This window comes from Orbicella faveolata, unplaced genomic scaffold (assembly GCF_042242905.1).
Source record: "Orbicella faveolata isolate gen_17 unplaced genomic scaffold, um_ofav_v1 contig_14, whole genome shotgun sequence".
NCBI lineage: Eukaryota > Metazoa > Cnidaria > Anthozoa > Scleractinia > Merulinidae > Orbicella > Orbicella faveolata.
In genome coordinates this window covers 6,923,810-6,946,197 of record NW_028301541.1, presented here as the reverse complement: position 1 = coordinate 6,946,197, position 22,388 = coordinate 6,923,810, and the positions used below count along the sequence as shown (strand labels likewise).

Here is a 22,388-nt window from a genome sequence, read left to right as displayed (position 1 = left end):
AATCGAGTCCCCTGGGACCAAAACCAAAGTAGTCATTCAGGCCAGTTACAAATTACAAAAACAACGCAGTGAACCAATCAAGTCTCGAAGCGAATACATGTAGAAGAGAAGAAAAACACCAAAAAGAAAATAATAAACCATGAAGGAACAAGGATATTTAAGGATGGAGAAGATTAACATAAATTAAGAACGACAGAAAAAAAAAATTTAGGCTAAACTTTTCAAGATGCGTACTTAGCCCCGTTAAATGCCTTTGAAAAACTCCTGCAAATACTTTGTGCATTTATTCTTTTGGAACAGTCTGGTTGGTGTATATGGGGCAAACAAAGTTATGTGCAAACCAAAACTTCACTATTCACCTGCACTGAAAAACAGTGACGCCATTCCCGGTTTGTTGCTGAGACTGCTGTACAGCGGTCAGCAAATCGAGTATTTCCTGAGGATCTGGGCACGAGTCAAGGTTGGACCATCCAGTGAAGTGTAAGTGCTGCACAGTTGACTGCTTTTTTGGAGGCTAAGAAAATATGAATAAACAAAGTTTTATGTGAGGAAGCACAGGCCTATCACCAGTTTAGTGCAAGTTCGTGTACACTACTTATCAGCACTAGAGAGAGAAACAACGAAAAACGCCAGAACATCAATTTAAGAGTGTTCACATAAATTCTATTCATTAGCCACTTCCTGTACCGAGTTAAGAGTTATTTCAGTCCTGCGAAGTGAAAAATATTCTCTTGATGGCAAACTATCATCGACGGATCTGTTCACACCTAAAAAGGCTTTAATGAAGTTTCTAATTGTCATTAAACTCTCAGAGCTTCTTCGTCTTCGTTTGATTGATTGACTAACCTGCTTTCTATTTATATCGTTTAGTTTAGAAAGTCCTTGTATAGTGCTTAACTTTTTAAGACGCAACATTACTTCCAATAGATATAAAAAAGACATATTTGAAACGCAAACTTTCTTCTAATTATAAATAGAGCCGAAAAACATTCTGAACAAAATATAAGCTCAGGGGGATTTTATGGGTTTTTTTCATACTGACCCCCTCTCCAACCACTGTCGAACCAAAATATCAAAAATTTAGACCATCACCTCTCGATAACAACAACTCTCACCTCGGCATTCAATACGCTAAACTTCGTGGTCGTGATCTTGTTTGAAGTACTTTCCGACAGAAACTGTATGGTGATGTCACCATACTTGACGGAACCCTTTGTAGGCCAGTATTGTGGATAACTCTACAAAGACATGAAAACAAGCCAAAAAGCGAAATAATGTTCGGCGAATTCTTGCGCGAGGGTAAGTGTGAAATTCCATAGAACAAATTACAGAAAAATTCTTACTCCTGGTTAAGGGGAATGAAGACTCTGGATACGAGGTTGTATTATTGGATCAAAAGTAAAATCGCCGCACACCCGCAGAAGATTGTGACAGGCCCCTTCACTTAAGTCGCAGCATTATATTAATTGTTATAAGTACTGATGTCAAGTTAACCCTTTGAATACCAACTACGCATATATGCGTAATTAATGGTCGTGCTCTTTGTACCATTTGTGACGTCATCAATTTAAATGTCATTAGATATTCTTGATAAGCTGATAGTAGTGCTAGACTAGCCCTTTCCGCACAATGGTCAGGTTTAGATATCGACGACATTCCGACGTCGCAAATCGAAAAGCAAGGTTATCAGTTTTGGTGCAAAAACGGTGGTAAAATGGTCCACAACGCCTATGATTGATCAAGGTCCATTTCTAGGCTTCGCCCGTTATTAACATCCAACTTTTCACCGCAGCCAGAAAGAACATACAATGCAAAAGGTAGCCAGTGTAAAAGGGCAGAGAAAAACAGAAAGGAAAGGCCAACAAACGAAACTGAGAACGGTTAATGGCAAAAAAGTCCAAATTTTGGCTTATGCGCATGCCCGTAATTGAAGTTTTGCTCAATTTTGTACCTAATCCTCGAAAAAGCTCTCCTTTTAGCAAAAAAAAAAAAAAGCTTTTGTAGCACAACTTAGGCTTATTTAGCGTCATGGCAGCTAAAAAACCTGACTAAACGGTTAAAAACGGTATGTTTTGGCAAACGTTTGGTATTCAAAGGGTTAAAGGCACCTTTTAGATTGGTGTAATAAATACAAATGTAAGGGATCCCCGGGAAAAAGGTACAGAATACTTCCTGGGATCTCCGGCTAGTGTTGCTAAAAATTATCAAGACAACTGTAATAAGAAAGGGTGAACGCCATGCCATGTATTGTAGAAGAGTAAACAAGTCACTGTTATGAATCAAGGCTTCAATCTAAGTTTTGCGTGAAAGAATAGAAATGAAATCTACCTCTTTTTCCTCTCTCAAGCTGTTCAACATCACAACTGTGCCGATGTCATACTGTGATATCATACGCCAGAAGTCTTCAACAGTGTTGTTTAATGGCGCTTGAGTCAGGATATACGCATTGCGTTGTATGTAGTCCTAATGCAGGATGAATGGAAATTATCAACTAAAGAAAACACATTTTAATACCGCCACCACACTACAGCTTTTCGGTAATAAAACTAAATAATTGTAGCAGCACGTTTCCTGCCTCGTTTATTAAAAAGCAGCTAGTTCGGGCGCTCAAATAGACACCAGCGTGGTATCGTCAGTATTTGCAATTTTAAGAATATCACAAATTAAACTTCTTTAATAATAAAAAATTCCAGAATTAAACTCAACTAGTCGTCAACCCACCCCACCCCACCCTAGCTATCCACCCTAGAGATTTTCTTTGGTCAAAGGATTCGTAATATTTGTTTTCCAGTAACATTTAGTGCGAAGGCTGCCAGGAATTGACCTGCTGTCCTAACACTGCCACAATTAACAGCTCAGTTGCCTTTACCCAGGCTATTGTAACAATGATCAACAACTCCATGTAATTAAAAGATGTCTCGCTGCATGGCAAGGAGACAAATATCCCCTGAATCGTTCACCGACCAGTTGATTTATGAAACTGAATCTGCTTATTTTACGCGTGCAAATTAACTTGATTGATCTCACAGTGCCTCTCTCCACCCAGGTGTATAAATGGGTACCGGCGAACTTAATGCTGGGGGTAACCCTGCGATGGACTAGCATCCCATCCAGGGGGGAGTAGAAATACTCCTAGTCGCTTCATGCTACAGAAACCGGGATAAGCTCCGGCCTGATGGGCCACTTGGCTCGCATGCAGACTTTACCTAAAAATAATTACCACTATTCTATTAAAATTAGATAATATTTAAGTAATATATCAAAAACGAGAGGCAGTGTTTCATTGGGTTATCCAAACACCGAGAAGAGAGTTGAAAAAACGACGCGCAGCGGAGTATTTTTGACGAAATTCGAGGTGTTTGGAGAGCCGATGAAACACTGCCTTGAGTGTTTGTTATATCTTCTCAATCAAAACAAAAACTAAGGAGTAAACGGAGAAGTAATATCGTCAAAATCTATGCTAATTAAGGCCGGGTATCCAAACCTCTTTCACGGTTGTGATTTTCTTTATTTTAACATGATGTATTATCAATGAGTTTGAGAAACATGGATATCTCATCCTCCCTCATGTATTTGAAGAATTTGTTACATCAAATAAAAGGAATTGTTTATTGCGTTCACTTACATCGACAAAAGAAGCGTTGATGTAATCCTTCGCTGGATCAGATGACCTCAGGAACACTCGAGCACTATCCACTAGTATAATAACCAATTGAGATAACAAATGTCATAAAAAATAAATCTACACTAGACAGTTTACTTCTGTAGTAATAGGACTACGCTGCTAAGCTCTACATTCGCACTATCTGTAGATATTAGAATAGAAATTAAGACCACAAAATATCAGATTTATTATCACCGTTATTCGCCTGGCATTATTGTTCCTAATGTAACTACGTTGTCATTTTGAGGTTTTCGTCAGTCTGAAGACATCAGAGAACTTAAGAAAACCACGACGGCAACGGCAACGGCAACGAGAACGCCACAAAACAGAAGGTTTAATCGGTAGAACAATGGCTGTGCACGTGCGTTATAAATCTAGGTACATTTCTTTGCCGTCCTCTGCAAAACAACAACGTGAAATGACTAAGTTCTGCGTATTATGGAGAACGCGAACGACGGCGGCTAAGTTTCCGTCTTTTGAACCCTGGCGTTACATATTTAGCTTGAGCAAGTTCTGAGACAAACAGACGCACTGAACAGACCTCGACAATTCTAAGGTCAGATATAACTTCATTTTTTCCTAGGCGTTGTCCTCGGGGTCGCCGTCGTCATTGCTTAAGTTCTCTATTTACGTGAACTGCAAAATCACTAGTACATTATCGCAATATCAAAGCCTATGAAAATCAATTTGAAGGTAAGGCAAGGCAATACTTACATGGTACAATGTTAGGAAACCTGTTCTTTTTAATATTTGATGGCTTAAATGCTGCCACTGATTCTTCTCCTGATGCTTGGCAGTCACTGACAAGTTGCAGACGCTAATAATACAAAACAAATGTCTAACGTCATCGTTTGTCTCTGTTAAAAAAATACAAGTAGGTGACTAAGAAAAACAAGCAGGACATCAGTGAAAAATTGGAAACTGGAAGAATTTTAATTAAAGTACCTTGAATTCTCGTTCATATCCAGTTTGTTTAGAAGATTTATGAGTTCTGGCAAGCTTATTCATTGCGATTCTCAAGTCCTGAGGGGCAACCTCTGTATTTCCACAGGTCAAAGCTTCCATCACTGCTTGATGCAAAAATACATACTGCTCCTATACAAGAGAGATAACATGTAGGTTATGAAAGCACTGGTAAGAATAGCTGTTTCCCATCATCGACAAAGTCAGTGTCATTGTCTACTTCCTCGTCATCATAGCAGTAACCATACGTAGTGTAGCTTTGAAATTGAAAGTCCAAATGTTATTGAAAGGCGCAGTAACCATACGTAGTGTAGTACGACAGCGACAATGAAACACGCGGACACGCGGACTCAAAAATTCAAAGCTCAACCGACAAATGCGTTTTTCCCTACCGTCAAGCAAATGTTCGGCGGCTCCTCCCAGCTTCCGACTATGTTGTCTGAGCTGTGCTCAACGATTTGATTTGATTACCGCGCGCTCGGCAGTAGTCGGAGCTGATTTCCGTTTCGTAAACAGTCGATGCCATCATCGGTAACCAAGCCTATCAGAATGGACGATGTCATACCTGCTTTAGTATAGGCCAGGACAAGGTAGAAAACTTGTTTTAATTTGTTGATTGAGTATAACGCACTCGTCAAATGCTTGATTGTTCATATTCACACTGGTTTGCTTGCGGTTAACTTTTATTTGATGGTTGGGGCAACTCTATCATTAATATTTAAGAAAGTCACGTTTTATAATTAAATTTTGCAGAGATTTGGAGAATCAACCTGGTAGTGTAGTGGTAGAAGAGGGATATTAGGAAACAGAGGTTTCGGGTTCAATACTGAGTGGTTACTTACAAATTTTCTTTTTTCTTTAATTTCGTAGAGAAAAATTCGTTGATAGTTAAAAAATTTCTAAGTGTCGCGAAATTGGCATCGACCGTTTACGAAACGGACAACTGCGTAGTCGGAAGCTGGGAGGAGCTACCGAATATTTGATTGACGGTAGCTAAAAACGCATTTGTCGGTTGAGCTTTGAAATTGAAAGTCCGAATGTTATTGAAAGGCGCGGTAACCATACGTAGTGTAGTACGACAGCGACAATGAAACAACGAGGAAAACGACAGCAACAACGACAATAACAATAAGAAAAACGACAAGGAAGAAAACAATAACGAAAACGACATTCGCGATGACGAAAATAACAAAGATAGCAACAGTGACAACGAAATTGACCACAACAACAACAACAAAGATGACAAGAGCCAGACAACAGCGATAACGATGGCAATAGTTATAATTACGACAAAAGCAATATCGAGAGACAACGATAGTGACAACAATGGTGATAATTGACGACGAAAATGGCGAAAACGATGAAAAGATCTTAACTCTTGGCAATTACATGTACTCCTAATTGCTAAGCAACAAAATTATTAAAGCTTGCTTACCTCCTTCTGCACCATATGAGGGCGACATCTCCGCATCACTTGAACATAATTCTGAATGAACACGCTCTTCTTCTCCTTGGCACCTTCCAACATGGCGTCAATGGCAATGTACGTACCAGTTCGTCCAACACCAGCACTGGTATTAAAACAGATGATTCATCAACAAATGGACTTGATTTATCATCACGGCATCAGCACGCCAGTGTCATAAACCCATCTAATAAAGCAGGATTTTCTACCGTTTTCTAAAAGTAACAGTCCTCTACATTACGTTTTTAGTATATGTATTCCTACTGAGGGGCTGTTAACAAACAGGCAAAAAAAAATGCAATTGTTAAAGATCTTGTCTCGAGTAAAATCTTGGTATAACACCTGTATGACAGAGGCCTCTTTCGTGATACCCTCTCCGTATAGATTGACAGTTCGTAAATTGGCAGAGAAAACAAAGAAAGCGTGGGGAAATGCTGGGAAGAGATTACATATCTTGTTCCCCGCGCGCCCTCCCACATCCCTTACCAACTTTCCCACCTCTAGGAAGCCTTTGCGGAGGAGAGAGAGAAAGATATAGCTCGTTAATTCTGAATACCTGCAGTGCACGACGAGTGGGCCGCCAGTAGCCTGGTGTCTAGTATGAACCTTCCATCTAAATCCCAGTAGTGCTGTAGAACGCCGTGGAACACCCTTGTCTGGCCAAGTAATGTAATGAAATTGAAGAACTTCTCGTTTTCCTGATCCCTAAGTAGCAAAAGGCTTTTTTGTAGCATTATCTGTATACGTACCAAACGTTGTTTTGTATGTCTCTGCTCTCTTTCAAACGTAACCTTCTATTGTTGATCTGTTTGCTTGTGATATGTTTTTGTTACTCCTTGGTAGTGGAGCAATGAGTTTCCTCATCAAAATCGCTCTACATTTTCACATTCTTCACTAGAAGGTCGTCACAACAAGTTAGTTTATCGGTGTATTTTGGTCTTACTTTTGCACTAGCGATTTGTGAGATTTTAGTTACTTATTTTACCCTTTTCCTTGCTATTTCGGTTTATTTTGTCAATGATATTACCGTATCGCAACCTTTTTTTTTTTCATAAAAGAAAAATGTCTCGTTACATGCTCGAGTAAAAGTAAATTGGTGTTGCGACAGAATTTTTACCGCAACAAAGCTGTCAATTACCTGTTCAGAGGTAAACATGGAAGAATGTTCGTTATTCTAGCTTGCCTTACCTTCACCAGTGCAAATGTTCGAACTACGTAGTCAGCAAAGTTCTCAGTTTTTTGTAAAGTGACTCTAATAGAGCCATACTTGGTGGTACTATCTGGCCAGTACTGGTCACACTTGCCCTGCGAAACACATGGAATACAAACTATGAAAAAGTATCTGCACAAATATGACAACTATTTGCAAAAAGAGACTAGTCCCTTCTAATTAATCTTGTCTGACTTCAACGAACAACATTAAATGCACGTTGACAAATGGTTAAAAATAAAAACAAGTATTGGTGAATATAAGAGCAAAGTAAAAGCCTACCTTTCCCACCTCAATCAAGTTGGTTAGCATGACAATCGTAACGCATTTCTCTTGCCAGATCATTCGCCAGAAATCACTACACGTCACAGAAGTTGGACCTTAGTGGAATAATAAGGAATCGTTCAAAACACACTACGAATAACCTCTAACAAACTTGTATAAAACGGTATATGGGGGCTGAGATTTTCGTGACAACTTCAAAATTCCATGATTTTAGAAGGGCTTTTATTCGTAACAACTAGTTTTAGAAAATGTGTTCAACACTTCTTGTAATATGAGCGGCTGCCTTTATACACGACATCACTTTCGTTGGCGAAAATTTGACGTTGCAAAAATTAATTATTAAGGCAATACCGAAAAATCGGATTACAGTTTCACCGTACATATATACCTCCTCCCAGATCTCAAGTGCCACATTCATTCTGATATTATCTCACCCCCAACCCCCCAACCCCCCAACCCCCTCCTCCCCCAGATATGAGCTTAAGTTTAGATCTAAAACAAAGGTATAAGTTCTCCCGATTGTACGCCTCCCATTGAAGAGCTGATTTACTTCGAATTTTGATTGGTTCATTTGTTTGTCTGCGTCCTTATTGATTGGTCAGAGTGATAACTTTGGTTTTGGTTTTACGCAACTCTATACGATGGTACACTGTAATAGCAACTGGACAAAGCACTTTTCTGTAGACATATATTTCGTGACAACCTGTTGCCAGATATCAATTACAGGTAATCAAACGGAAAGAAACGTTTTTCGCTTATCACTTAGCTTAGAATCAATCTTTTGCCGTATAATGAAAGATCTCGATATGATCTATCTGAAAAAGCCAAAAAGCCACCTTAAGCCCGGGAAATTTCAAATTAACTCCCCTTCTCTTACGAGCAGATTTGGATCTGCCACTAGGTGTGACCGTATTCTTCAGTCTTTCACTTACCTTGAGTAGCAATGTAGCACATAGTTTCCTCATCAAAAGTCTAGGAGAGACAACAAGACATTGTTGATTGACACAACCTTGGGCTTGACATCAGAAGCTACGAAATCACTGTACAGAACAGGGCGCTCCGTGGCGTAACACCTCTAGTTACCATTTTTTACTTCATGTTTTTCTTTTTCTAAATAATTCTGTCCTAACGTCTTTCGTTACAAAAAAAATCTATCCCTCAGTTATGCAACACAATAATGGAACAATAATGGGTCTGTATGGTCTAGGTCCACAGTAATTTTAGATGTGATAGAAATACTAGCAAATTGGTTTTCTTATCTCGTTATTTTATAAATTTTCTCGTTTTATATTAAAAAACGTCAAAAACGCCATGGTATCTATGTGATTATGTCAGTAGCAGAATCTCTATTACCTACCGGGATATAACTAGCGTTGATGTAGTCAGAATTTGGGTCACCTTCTACTTTCTCCAACACAACACGAGAATGATCATCTGTTAAGTAAAGCGCCTTCCATTAATTATGAAGTGCTTTGTTTAAAATATTTACATTTGGGAATTACAATGGTCTAAGGCGCATTTGAGTGTTGGAAAAGTGAAGTCTGGGTACAATGTTTGGCAAACCACACTGGATTTTTGGAAAACTTCAGTGGATGTTTGGTATTGCTCGACAAGGCTCGATATTCAGTACAAATATGGTTAGTCTACAATAAAATTGTGAATCCATCCCTTTTTATAGAGCTTGTACGTTCGATTATATACAATATTACTTATTACTAAAATAAATAAACATTTTACCTGTTTCTGTGGAGTTATAGAAACCCGAGTAGAAGTCTGGGAGAACGATAAACGCTCAGGGAACACGAGCACACAGGCGAGTGTTTCTCCTAAACGTTCAGGAGTGTTTCTATTAAACAATTAGATTATGAGCTCGAGATTTCTATCGCGTGATTTCTAACGTGTTGACGAGGGCGAATAATCTAATTGTTTTAGTATAAATCTATTAGTCGTTCAAGACTTTATCTAAAACCTCTTCACAGAAACCTCGAAAATGCAAATAAGCGGCCGTCATTTCGTTAAAAACTGAACACTGCTACGCTACTCCGCACTATATATCACAGAATAGATAGTGAGTAGCGTAGCCAATCAGAGAACAGCATTCGTGAAAGAATGCTAGTAGATTTATACTAAAACTCGATAGAAACAAAGTGAAAGTCCTTTTTGAAAGGACAATACTTAATTTTCGAAGACCTGCGAAAAAAAGCTTTCGCGAAAATTAACTACGCGAAATTTAATACCTTGTTATATAATTCTTTAATCAACAAGAATAGTAAGTCTTCACAGCCCCTTGACTAGCAGTGAGAGAAAGCGCTATGTTTCAAAAGGGTGGAAAGCAGGAGTTGTTGGGGTAGTTAAGCTCGACTCAGCTCTTCCTCTCGAGGATCCATTTGAAGACATTGATAACGTCCTTCAGCTGCAAGCACAAATCGACGGTGTCATGTACTCTTTATCATGTGATAGCTCTGCTTTGTTGCAAAGGAACATCACCAACTGTTTTCAGTTTCGTTTTATTATAAAGTTTTGTTCAGTGCAATGAGTATTTATTACTAAGGAAAATTAATCTGAAGTGTAGGAAAACTGCTGAACGCACTCCCGTCCATCATTTTCTTAGAGAACACGAAAAACCATTTTCTATTTGGTAAATATGTACTCACAGGTAGTTATGTTTCCGTAACGGTTTTTTATTTTGTTGTTCTTGCCAACTTCCCAGGGGAACTGCATACCTCCTGGTAAATTCTGAAAATAACAGGTACCAGACCTTATTTGGTTTGTTTAGTTCAGAAAGTCAGAACTGTCATGCCCATGGTTTGGTCAGAAACAATATTGGATACTGTCATAAACGTGCAGTTATTATTGAGTGATATTCTGGAGCATCTGTTTACTAGTATACCATAACGGAATCACTTGTAACTCTAGAGAATGAACAATACATGTATATGTTTCAACAAGAGAAGAGGAGCACTGAAAATACCACAAAAAGAACAACTTAGCATTCATGTTACATTGTTGGCAGATGCAGCCCTACCTCTCACGACTGCTCTCCATAGAATGTTAGGATAGACCCCCACCTGATTTAACCCTTGCCTCATCTATCATGCCATTACCAGCTTAGCAGCAATCCTGATGTTATAGAAAAGCGTTTCAATAATTTCAATGCTCAATACGATACCCTTGACAGGGAGGTCTTTTCAAGCGAGTGCCGTAAAACCAAAACTAAAGTAATCACTCTGGCCAGTCACAAAGGACATACAGTGTAAGCATTCCAGTGTACCAATCACACCTCAAAGCAAGTACATGTGCTGTAGCTTGAAACCCAGGAAAATGTGTGCGAGTAGGTAAAGATCGTTTTTTTAAGTTTTTTAAGCCGATCGCTTAGCGTAGTAATGCAAAACCAAATAAAATGCAAACTACTTTCGACACTGAAGTGAAAACCACTCTACTCTGGATTGTAGAGACCACTAAAACCAACAAGCAATACGTGATCTTTAAAAACAGCATCAATTTCCCTCAGTCACGATAAGGAAGAAATAGCAGCAATAAAATAGTGAGGTAATAAAGAAAGGCTTACCTTAAATTCCTCCCGCAAAACAATTGCTCCATTACTTGACTTGTTCTTGAAGTATCTCGCAAACTCAGCCACAGGAATTGGTTTGGGTTTACCATCTTCAGCCTCGCTGTATATCAATTCATTTTCCTTAGGAGAAGATGGTTCCATGACATTTGAAGTACCTAGTCAAGTATAAACGTTTTATCCAATTGTTTTATTGTTACTATTGGTGGCCACACTTTTATCTGTTTCTAGTACTGTAAGTTATTTGGCTAACAAGGGCTAACAAGAACAGAGTTTCAATACCATTAAATAAATTCAACAACAAAAGCGATGGAGTTTTGGCGTAGAAAGGTTATATTGAAGAAAGGATCTACTTGACAAGTATTTTGGTGTAATCTATGTACAGTACTAACAACACCGTACCTTCTTCAGACGGTCGAATATCAACTAAATTCTCATAAACCAGATTGGCTGAGCTTGAAGTAATATCCGTTGACTCACTTCTCAAGTCTCCAAGTTGAAAAGGAGTCGCCCTCCCGTTGCTGCTTTTGTTTTCTGACCTCTTCCTTCTGAAAATCATAAAACAGTTTAAAAAAATATATTAAAAAGGTTCAGATATATTAACTGTCCATGTACATATATTTCGGAAACTATTGGGCAAAAACAACTTCCCGTAAAAAAGCAAATAAAGGTCAGAGAGCAGTCTTCAAATAAACACATGGAAATGTTTAAACCGATGACAACTCTTGAGGGGGGTCCTTCTTAACTACAGATTTAGAACAGTTGTTAAGGGTTTGCTGAAGGCGATATTTAGAGTAAGGCTATATTGGAGCGTTTTGCAGTGCTAAATGGTGAATTTTATACGAGGGAAAGTTTGCTTTGAAAAAAAAAAAAATGATTTCGCGTGCGTAACTAGAGCCAGTCCCAGACCGCGCGTTAAAATTTTAAATTCCTAAAACTTGAAAGAAAAGAGGAAGACTTCCGATTTTTCTTATGAATCAGAAATACCTTAGCCTTCTTTATGATCGTACGTGTGGAATTACTGTTTACACGTAGAAAGTCTGTCAATACGGGTGTTGATTACCTCATAACTTTTATGATAATGACTGTTTCATAAAACCCATACGTAGCATTAAGCATGTAGACGTTCTTAATCTATTGACACTAATTTAAAGTTTCGGAATTAGATGCTTTTTAAGTTTAAGGGTTTTTTTCTGTTGTGGTCACGTGACTGGTCAGATATGGCCGCGATTTGAAACTTTTGTAGGTCTGCATCACGCATTTTAGAGCACTTTAGAGCACACTCGAAGAATTCGTAAATCATAAGTGTGTTCTTCCAACATCTCGCGTGGTTTATCAGCCTATAAGTCATAAAAACTTGTGGTCTATTCCTTAAATAATCTGGTCTCACTATGGCACACCAATGTATAGCATACCTTCGATAAAAAAGCACTGCAATGAGAACTGCTGGTATAAGGAGTATTAACAGCACCACAGGAACAGCAATCGCCGCAGCACTGACAGAATTAGAGCCCTTGGTTTTCTCTGTTGCTCCAACATCTTTAGTAAAAAATAAAATCCACAAAACGATGTTAATTAGTTGTGAAATAAAAAAAAATTGTCGCTTAAAAAGGAAGTGCCATTTCGACTTACTTTTATATGCTTGCCATTACCATTGGAAATTATTGGTCTTATAAGTAATAGTTAGACGCCCTTCAAAAACAGATAGAATAGTGTTAGATTTTACCCTAACTGAAGTATTACGATGAACTATACAACTTGCCTTTGTTGACAGATATTCTGGCAACTTTGCTGACTTTTCCGCTTAAAATAACCTAGGGAAAAGAAACGTAAAAAGGTTAGCAAACATTCCGCAGCCTTTAACAACTATGAATTAAATAATATAACTACAGTTACGGTATCTTCAACACAAATATTAGCGAAAGAAATACACGACGTTTTGACATCGTCGGATGTCATTGTCAAGTAAATATGTATATTTCTTTCGCTAATACTTGTGCTGAAAACATTCCCTCAAGCCTTACCTATTCGAGGTATGGCATCGCCGTTAGAATCCTATACTTTCCCTGGCGAAGACTGACGGTTGTGTTCAGTGAAAAACAGCTGCAGAGACATTACTGCGTGCGATAATTAAATGCAGCTTGAGACCAGTTTTGGTGTTTTTCTGTGGCTCTCATTAGATTAAACGAAAAGACTAGTATCAAGACGAGCACTTATCATTTAGATCAAAGGCCGCGTAAAATGCTCGTCAAGCTACAGAGAATACTAAGGAGGAAAAAAATTAATGTTAACTTCAGTCTCTAATTCTTATGTGGGTCGACTCTTGTGATAATCAGCAGGTATAGATTCACGTATCTTGCTTCAAGAGTCCGCAAACTTCAATATGGTATGAACATGTGTATATACAAAGATGCTAAAGCCATATCATGCCTTTGACCCGCTTAGGCCATTGTATTGTGGCCCACATACATTTACCCCTTGGGTGCCTGTAGATTTTCCAAGTTGGCTCTTGGCCAGAAAGTGTCACAATTTCTCAATGAATGGTTTTGGAATTAACTTGACCACACCTCCAAAGTGGGCTCTGGTACCATTTTGTTGAATTTGTTGTGCCGGTTTCTTTTTTTTTTTTCAAAATTTATACCAACAATCTACTAATTATTGCAAGGATTTGTACCTTGTAAATAAAATTCTGCCCTAAATTCAAATTATTAGCAGACGTTTCGGGCCGGTCCTTAACTCACGAATCCATTTAGAATACCAATGTAGGATTAATTTATTTTGTACCACCCATTCAAGTCAAAATACCAATGGTGGTTTACTAATAAATTAGAGTAAATTAATTTATTCAAGTTCTCTTACATTCTTGTCATATGTGAGAGCTCTTTGGTAGATGACGTAGTCTTGTCCTGTCTCAAGTCCCTTATTTTCATAACCTCCATTCGTTTCGTCGTCACCAACAGTAAATTCCCAAGATTCTTCATGAACTGGAACATTTTGGATCTCAGCAGCAACATAAAAGTTTAAGTTGTCTTCGGTGGCATTGTTTACGTCTTTCAATTTCGAAGGATAGTCATTTGGAAGTTCTTCAGCTCCATCAACTACTTTCAGAACTATAACTTGATAAGCACTGAAATTCAGCAAATTGAGATTTTAGCTGAATTACATGTATGATGGTTGGCGCAGTCCATTGTGCAATTAGTAAATATCGAACTTAACCATGCATAGCATTCTGATAACGTTTGAATGAGTTTAGTAACTGAATGAAGACCATTATTTTTGGAAATCCACATCTACATAACAATCTAGACAATCAAAAGTCAGCCAAACAACAATGAACCAACAAATAACCGAAAATGGTATGTGTTCAAACAATTGTCACTGCACAGAACTGATTATTTACAGCCGGACTGTCCATGGAATGTTTCATTTTGGTAGACTGTTAGCCAGAAATTATAAGAAATGACATGCATAATTCAACGCTTGAAAAGAGTGCCGTCCCATTGTCTTGGACAAGTAGACTGTCCTTCTGGGCAAGTAAATTTTCATTCTCACTTGCCCAATGGGCAAAGGATCAGGAAAGTTGTCCACCAACTATATCATTAAAAGAGTGAACTAAGACTTGGCCAGGGCAAGCAAAATTTGAGAGCTACTTGTCTCAAGGGCAAGCTGGAATTTATGTTTTTTTTCAAGCCCTGATAATTGTACGTGTATACATGTATTCAATTTAGTTCGCACAATGGAGAGCACGGGTGACTAATGGGGAGGGGGGGGGGGGAGGGTGTCAATGTACTTTGTTCTTGAGGACTTTTTGCTGTGGATGTTCTTAGGTAAAGCTAAAAAAAATTACAATGCAGGCACGTAGATATCGACCGTAATATATGAGTGAGTGTTAATGCATTTACAGGTATGAAGTAGAGAGGTTATATGACACATAAAATGAAGAGAAAGAAAATGAAGCTTGAACTTCCCTAAATTGCCATCCTGTTCTACCAGTAACAGAGCAAATTAGGCCAGCACCAATTACGATGAATTCGATCATTCTTGAGATTTCTATGTGAAAGTACTGTATGGACATTTTTAACAAGCTGCCTCAAAAAACTGTATTTGGGCAACACTCAGTAATGAATAATAAGAGAGATCACCTTATTGGGCCATTCCTTTGTTCTACAGGCCACAAACGAATCTTAACACTTGACTGGTTGACGTCTCTCTCCATCAAAGTAAGTACAACTGGAGCCATCGGGGCTAACAGGAAATGAAAAAAACAGTATACTACAGTAAACACCTTCATAATTATAAGAACTCACACTTTTTTTTACAACTTATTAATGACAAGTTATTAATGACATGGTAATAAGTTAAGGGGAATCGCCCTGGTCTAGGAAGAGCCCAAGAACAGGCCGAAACTAGAGGCGGACAGCTAGATCAAGCCCGACTTACTCGTTGGGTAGGAGGGTGGGTCGCCAACCACTCCGCTTTTGCAGCCTCGAGTAGAGTGATTAGGTGAAAAGTGTGTAAATTCTTTTATACTGTTATTTGCATAATCCCCAGGGTATTAATTACCAATTCAAATGGAAATTAATTAATTCACACGTGTAACACAGAACAGTATGGGAAAAGTCACACGACTAACTCTGGAGTTGCCCTGTAAATAATTTTTTCTTTAAATATATCAGGTCAAAATATACACATACACACTTACTAAGTGTCGCTAAAGTAATTGAAAAAGTGAAGAACCAAATACCAAACAAAACCCTGAACTTACTATACACTGGGATATCCACAGTCAATGGAGCATTTGATCCAGGTTTGATAGTCACAGCTCTGACATAGAACTGATACTGGACTCCACCTAATACATCAACTGTGTAACTTAACACATCTATTCCAGAAATCTCTTTTTGTGGATTCCCACTGTGACTGTAAGACAAAGTGTAATCCCTGATAACTCCATTTGGTTCTGCTGGCTTACTCCAGGTAAGGTGTATCCTTGGACCATGTGAACTACTTGGTGTTATATGAGTATAACCAAGGGAAACAGGAGCGCTGGGTGCTGATGGAACAAACATGACAGAAAAGGCATTATTTTAATGAAAACAACCATACTGGACTTAAAAGCCTGCTAACACAGTATTTGTAACTTTTCAGTGAGGTTTTTGCCGTCATGCTGAAGGTGCCAATAACTTGCAGTGAAAGAACATAATATGCGGATGTATGTACTATAGATTGACTTTAAGTTGTTTGTGTGAGCTTGATTGGATTACAGTATTGCGCTCACAAAGTGTAACGCAATCCTAATCCAGTCTACATCGAGATTTTTTGGGACAGATTTGTTCACCAATTTGGCCCCCCCCACACACACAGCAGGAGCAAATTACATTATGTGTGCATGTACACAGTCACGTGAAAAGATTCGTGGCAAGTGTTCAAAGCTGCAGTTTGGCAGTTTGGTGGTGTGATTTGCGACAGTACATGAAGGTAACTCAACCCTTATCATCAAGAGTGAATATTTTGCAGATCAGCGACAGCAAATGGCCATGAATAGTGGTCAGAAAACACATTTTTCAAGTTGTGTAGCTCGACAAATGGCTAGGATATGATTGTCATTAGAAAATAGAATTTTCCGAGTCGTAGCTCTGACTAGCTTGGCAAGTGACCATGATTTCTTGTCAGAAAACAAACTTTCCTTGTCGTGTAGCTCGCCGAAAGGCCATGATTTGTGTTTAGAACTAATTTAACCTTCATTTATGTATTAAAACAATATGTAAAATAATACAAACACAAGGTAAAATTTACAACTGAGATAAGCATTGGTGATGCACTGTCTGGCAGGGTCAGCTGGTCAAAAATTTATTTTCTTAAGAAATATTTATCACAAGTCTTTGTGATCTGAAATTGAAGTTTGAGGTTGCAAATATTTAAATAAAATGTCTTTCCTAGAAAGCGTTTTGTTCAGTAAAAGTTAAAACTTTATTGAAAACATTTTTAAGGGATTGCTGCTCAGTGCTGCAGGATATAATTTACTCATCGCTAGTTCAACTTCACAAGCAAATTGTTATCTGTCAGTTGATCAAACTTTGTTGCCCAAATATGCAAAGTACACGTGTGAACGCACTGCTCTAATCTTTGATTACTACTAGTTTATCTTAATAGTTCACGAGGAGTTTGGCTGCTGGTCAGTCGCTGAGGATAGCATTCCAGGATACATGTATGTGCAGTTCATTTACTTTCAGTTACCGTTAGGCCCTACAGGTTGCAAGCTTAGATCTTTGCCTCTCTTTACCATTCTCTTTCCATATCTGGACTAGAGATCTTATTAAAAATGTAATTCTAGCTCTTTTCCTTCTCCAAAAGAACACCTGCTAGGGGGTTGACCCATGGTGACGTTGCCATTGTCACCATGAATTTGCATATTGTTTGGTTTTCATATTGGTAAGTCAGTGCCCACATTGCTTCCAGATGACACCTACATTGTACATTATACCTGTACCCTTCATACTTTGTTACTCAAGAAATTCAACATGATAGCTATCTTTCACTTCTTACCATCTTCATTTGTCCTCACTTCCTGAACAGAACTTTTTGGTCCATTTCCAACAGAAGAGAAAGCTAACACTTGAAATTCATATTCTGAATATTTACGCAGTCCAGTAATATTTCTGCTCAAAGTTGAACCACTTTGAATGGTTAAAACAGTTGGATAATCTGCAGCAGAGTTCTTCCTTTGGTAGAACAGTTTAAATCCTGTGATTGTTCCATGTCTGGAGCCTACTGGTGGCAGCTGCCAGGATGCTCTAACACTTGTGGAAGACAATGGAGACACGACAAAACTACTCGGAGCTTGGCTTGGAGCTAAAAATTAAGAAAATAACGACCAAATTTATGACGCAGTTGAAGGCTCTGCAATACAATATTCTAGATCTGGTGTTGCAGAAATTAATGCAAAATACAGAAAATGTTACTTCACAAGACCGAGCTTGAAAACAATGACGTCAAACATATGTGACTACTTAAAATGTAAGGTTAAAATAAAAAAAAGGGGGCATAACAGATGACAAGAGCAGTATAATTCACTAATGCAGTATTTTACTCTGGTGTTCCTTCTGTAAAACGTCCGTCCCTTATTATGTTTATAGTGGTGATGTGCAGACTGTCTTTAACATGACTTCTGTAAGATGAATAACATGTAGCTCATTTTCGTATATGTGTATGGTACTTGTTTTAACTACCAAAATTAATAGCCCAACAAAAGTGGGGAACCTCCAAAAATAATGATAGAAAAAGGTCGCTAAATTTAAAATTACCAAGTGTGGTTACTTTTAAAATTTTGCAATACTCTATGTTTTCGAACCTTGAGCAACTGTGATCCATATAATTTGTAGTTTATTTTACATAGATTAATACATGTACATGTATACATGTAATGACTTCATTTAAGCCAGTAAGGCAAATAAAAAATAAATTTACCATGATAGCACTTAATATATGAAAGGTAACAAGTGTAGGAAGCAAGATACACTGTACCTGCAGGTTTAAGTATTCCAAATACTTCTACTCTCAGAGCTTTGTGAGTTGAATAATTTGTTGGCTGAAACCGGATAAACCTTGCTCTTGCAATTTCTTTTAGATTGTGTTTCACTATATCATTCCTTCCTGAGTTACCATCAAAGACCTGCAAAAGAAGCCTTTGCATTAATTGTTTGCAAACAATTATTGTACATGTACATGAACTGGTAAGTGATGAAAATTCTGCACAAAACTTATGCAGCTACTGTTAAATAGTTATTTAAGCTTCACATTTGTAACATATAACAAAGTACCGGCACCCAGCATTAGTGTTGGAAATTAGCACTCGTCTGCTTGCCAATGCAAGCATGAAAAGTCTCAGCTCAGTACAAATCATCGATCACTTGCCCATTTGGCAAGTACAATTTTCATTTTTGAGAAAATTATTTAGGCTTAATTATTGATAACACCCCTTTTTATTTTCCATTTTGGCTAGAATATTTTTAAATGAAAACTTACTCCAACCAATGTCTCGATTCCATGGGGATATATGCAAATTAGGTAGTGCCAGCTGTTGGTTTAGCTGTTTTTCACTTCAAAAAACTACAGAATGTGGATCGAAATACTTCCAAGGAGTGTCAAAAGATAAAAACATGAATAAAACAGTAAAACCAACCACTGGTAGATATCCTAAGGAGGCATCTAGTAATTGGAACAGAACAAGAAAGCTCAGTACACAAAATGGTAAGCTGGGCCTCCCTGATTACAATATATCGAAAAAAAAAGAGTAGTTTGTGAATCATTGTGGAGATTTTATTAGGGGAGGGGAGGCACCTTTCTGGGCAAGTGAAAATTACACCAGGTGAATGCATTTTGAGAGTCACTTGCCAGAATGGCAAGTGCTGTCAAAATTTAGTTTAAAACACTGCAGCATGACAGTAGTGTTATTTATATGCCAATGAAAATGGACTTACTTTAAATTTGGGCAAATTTACTAAGGGTAGCTAACCCAACAAATCCACTCCACTGCCTCTGAATCCACTTTGTGTTAGCATGTACTGTAATGTGTGAGCACAGTCACTGTCACTCTCACAGTCACTTATTAACCGTCACTTTTACAGTTGTAAATGCAATCGCAGGGGGTTACAACTGTAGCCAGTCAGTCAGCCATGCACAATCACAGTCACATTCAGTCAGTCAGTCAGTCAGACAGCCAGCCAGCCTGCCAGTCAGTCAATCAATCAGTCAATACGTCAGTCAGTCATTTAGTCAATCAGTCAGTCAGCCAATAAGTCAGTCAGTCATTTAGTCAATCAGTCAGTACATCAGTTATGTATAGTCACAGTCACTTTTAACATTTAGTCAGTCAGTCAGTCAGTCAGTCAGTCACAATGACAATCAAAGAGTGTCATCCACAGTCAGTCATGTGAAGCCAGCCAGTCATTCACAGTCATGCATAGACACAGTCAGTTGCAGTCAGAGTCACACAAGTCAAACACGCTTGCAAATCATTAAAATCTTTCTCACAGAAGCAGTCACAGTCAGAGTCATGCAGTAACAGTCAAAGTCATGTGTGGTCACAGTCACAGTCATAGTCACAGTTGCAATCACAGTCACAATTGCAGGTACATTCAGTCACCATCAAAGTAAATACAATAGTCAGAGTCAAGTCATGCATAGTCATAGTCACACTCACAGTCATGCACAGTTAATGTCACAGTTATGCATAATAATGGTTGCCGCTGTCCGTAACACTCATTGTCACTGTCACAGTCACAGCTGAGTGACAGGCACTGATTTACATGTACTGTCAGTCATAATCGCTTCTTGTCAGTCATAGTACAAATTATTTAAAGCAACATACAGCAGAGGAGTTCTAAGTCAGTAATTGTTATCATTACCACCACCATCCTTGTCAGTGTTGACTTTGTGCTGGCAGTGCTCTACACCTCACATAACAGTCCCTAATACACTACAATAAGCATGCACTGTATGTTCACCGCAGACCTTAAAGTGCACTGAATTTAGGCACATATGTACTGAGAGGCATAATATTATTCTCACAGTGCTAGTCATAAGAAAGACAATGTATGTGATCCAACCCACCTTATCAGTGCTGTTTTCTTTGTAGGTGACCCAGTCAATATTGTTAAGTGATAAACGTAACTTGTACTTAGTTGTCCAGTGATCTTCAGTTGATTTTCCTTGCGTTGCTACAGCACAGATAAAGAACTCATATTGGAGGTTGATTTGGAGATAGTCACTAGAATTGTTGTTGCTACTAGGTGACCACGACCCAACTCCATTCAGTCGACCTTTGGAAGCTACATTATTACTCCCGCTATTTGACGTGGCTGAAAAGCTGTTGTCTGGAAATGCATCTTTGCTGGAGACTCCAAGAGCCTGGATTTGACATGCTGAAATTAATAATTGAACACTCTATCAAAGACTAAGCCATACCCAAATCAAGATATACATGTACATAACATCACAGGCTTGAAGCTGGATCTCTTGATCCAGATTCCAGATTTTGGAATAACTACTCATCAATACCTCTTCTTTCAGAATACACTTCAACTTCACACAGTGTTAATGGCTCATTCCTCAATAAACTTCTGATTGTCACATATTTTCCATACAAGGGAGGGCGACAGAAGAAGGATTTACCCTCCCCTCCTGGAACACTCCTGGAACCACTGCCACACGTAGGGTTGTTCACACCCCCACCACTGGTCTCTGACCCTTAAAGAAAGGTAGACAAGACAGTAAAAGAGAATGACACCATAACTGTGCTCTACCTTTGCCAAGTTGCCTTTCATTGATTATCATTTCTATGGTCAAAGGACAATTCTTAGTTTTCCAACATTACTCATGATTTTATCAAAAGTTATGTCTGTGTTACCAGGTGAAGTCTAAGGCAAAATTACTCAAAATTTTACAGAACTATCATTCTAATATTGATACAAAACATTGCTACAAATTAAAAAGTACTTACAGTGTAGCATAGCAAAGCTACATGTACTTATACAGCTTAATAATGTATAGTATTTTGAGTTGGCTAACAATTAGGAAACTGATATCCAGGAGTCTTCTAAGCAGCATAAAAAAATAAACCACTGAACCATATTATCTACTTAATTACTTTTCTCAAGGGAAACAGTCAGTTTTGTTTTCCTGAGGACCTCAATTTTTCCTGAGATGAAGATTTGAGGGAAAACAAAACTAACTGTTTCCCAAGGCCAAAGGGACCAGTAATTAAGACACATTCCACACAAAGTTTGAGCAGTAAGTACAAAACTTATTTCCTAAAAATCTACTCATAGCATGGTAACTTTTGGAATACTATTTAAAACAGCTCACTTTAGTTCATTTCTCTAAGTGACCCCACGATTAAATTCTCAAGCATTCTCGAGAAAGCTAATATCAAACCTCGTAAGAATGCTCAAAGCATGTGTGATTGTGTTTTTAACTAACACGAAGCATCTGTTTTTATTGAAATATGGGTAACTTCAAGTTCAATTTTCTCTTGTGGGGTCAGCATGAGAGCTTAAGTCTCAATAAGTTCTTCTTAACAGTATTCAAAATATTACCATACCATGAGGCTTTTTTTTGGTAACTCCATTTTTGCCATTATTGAATTGTGCTGAGCCCCACTGAGTTGAACTACATGTACACCTGCACACTGCACTGTGTTACACTGTACTGCATCAAACTACACTGCACA

At 38.2% G+C, this 22,388-nt stretch overlaps 1 protein-coding gene across 2 annotated transcripts in view; it reads right to left on the bottom strand.

The window, feature by feature from the left end:
- The window catches only part of LOC110068570 (receptor-type tyrosine-protein phosphatase kappa-like), a 39,432-nt gene that overhangs the window by 2,558 nt on the left and 14,486 nt on the right, over positions 1–22,388 (bottom strand). The window contains exons 7-30 of one of the 2 annotated variants that reach the window (XM_089287415.1): positions 21,218–21,406; positions 20,771–21,081; positions 18,683–18,830; positions 17,705–18,010; positions 15,924–16,211; positions 15,301–15,403; positions 14,018–14,285; positions 12,921–12,972; positions 12,574–12,709; positions 11,561–11,706; positions 11,156–11,316; positions 10,242–10,323; positions 8,945–9,021; positions 8,520–8,559; positions 7,585–7,682; positions 7,281–7,397; positions 6,649–6,797; positions 6,063–6,198; positions 4,610–4,759; positions 4,379–4,481; positions 3,626–3,696; positions 2,329–2,463; positions 1,116–1,238; positions 360–514 (exon numbers count right to left, since the gene is read on the bottom strand). In XM_089287415.1, the coding sequence (XP_089143541.1) occupies positions 360–514; positions 1,116–1,238; positions 2,329–2,463; positions 3,626–3,696; positions 4,379–4,481; positions 4,610–4,759; positions 6,063–6,198; positions 6,649–6,797; positions 7,281–7,397; positions 7,585–7,682; positions 8,520–8,559; positions 8,945–9,021; positions 10,242–10,323; positions 11,156–11,316; positions 11,561–11,706; positions 12,574–12,709; positions 12,921–12,972; positions 14,018–14,285; positions 15,301–15,403; positions 15,924–16,211; positions 17,705–18,010; positions 18,683–18,830; positions 20,771–21,081; positions 21,218–21,406 (3,544 nt within the window). The remainder of the gene's footprint in view (positions 1–359; positions 515–1,115; positions 1,239–2,328; positions 2,464–3,625; positions 3,697–4,378; positions 4,482–4,609; positions 4,760–6,062; positions 6,199–6,648; positions 6,798–7,280; positions 7,398–7,584; positions 7,683–8,519; positions 8,560–8,944; positions 9,022–10,241; positions 10,324–11,155; positions 11,317–11,560; positions 11,707–12,573; positions 12,710–12,920; positions 12,973–14,017; positions 14,286–15,300; positions 15,404–15,923; positions 16,212–17,704; positions 18,011–18,682; positions 18,831–20,770; positions 21,082–21,217; positions 21,407–22,388) is intronic. The other variant, XM_089287416.1, reaches the window with a different exon arrangement.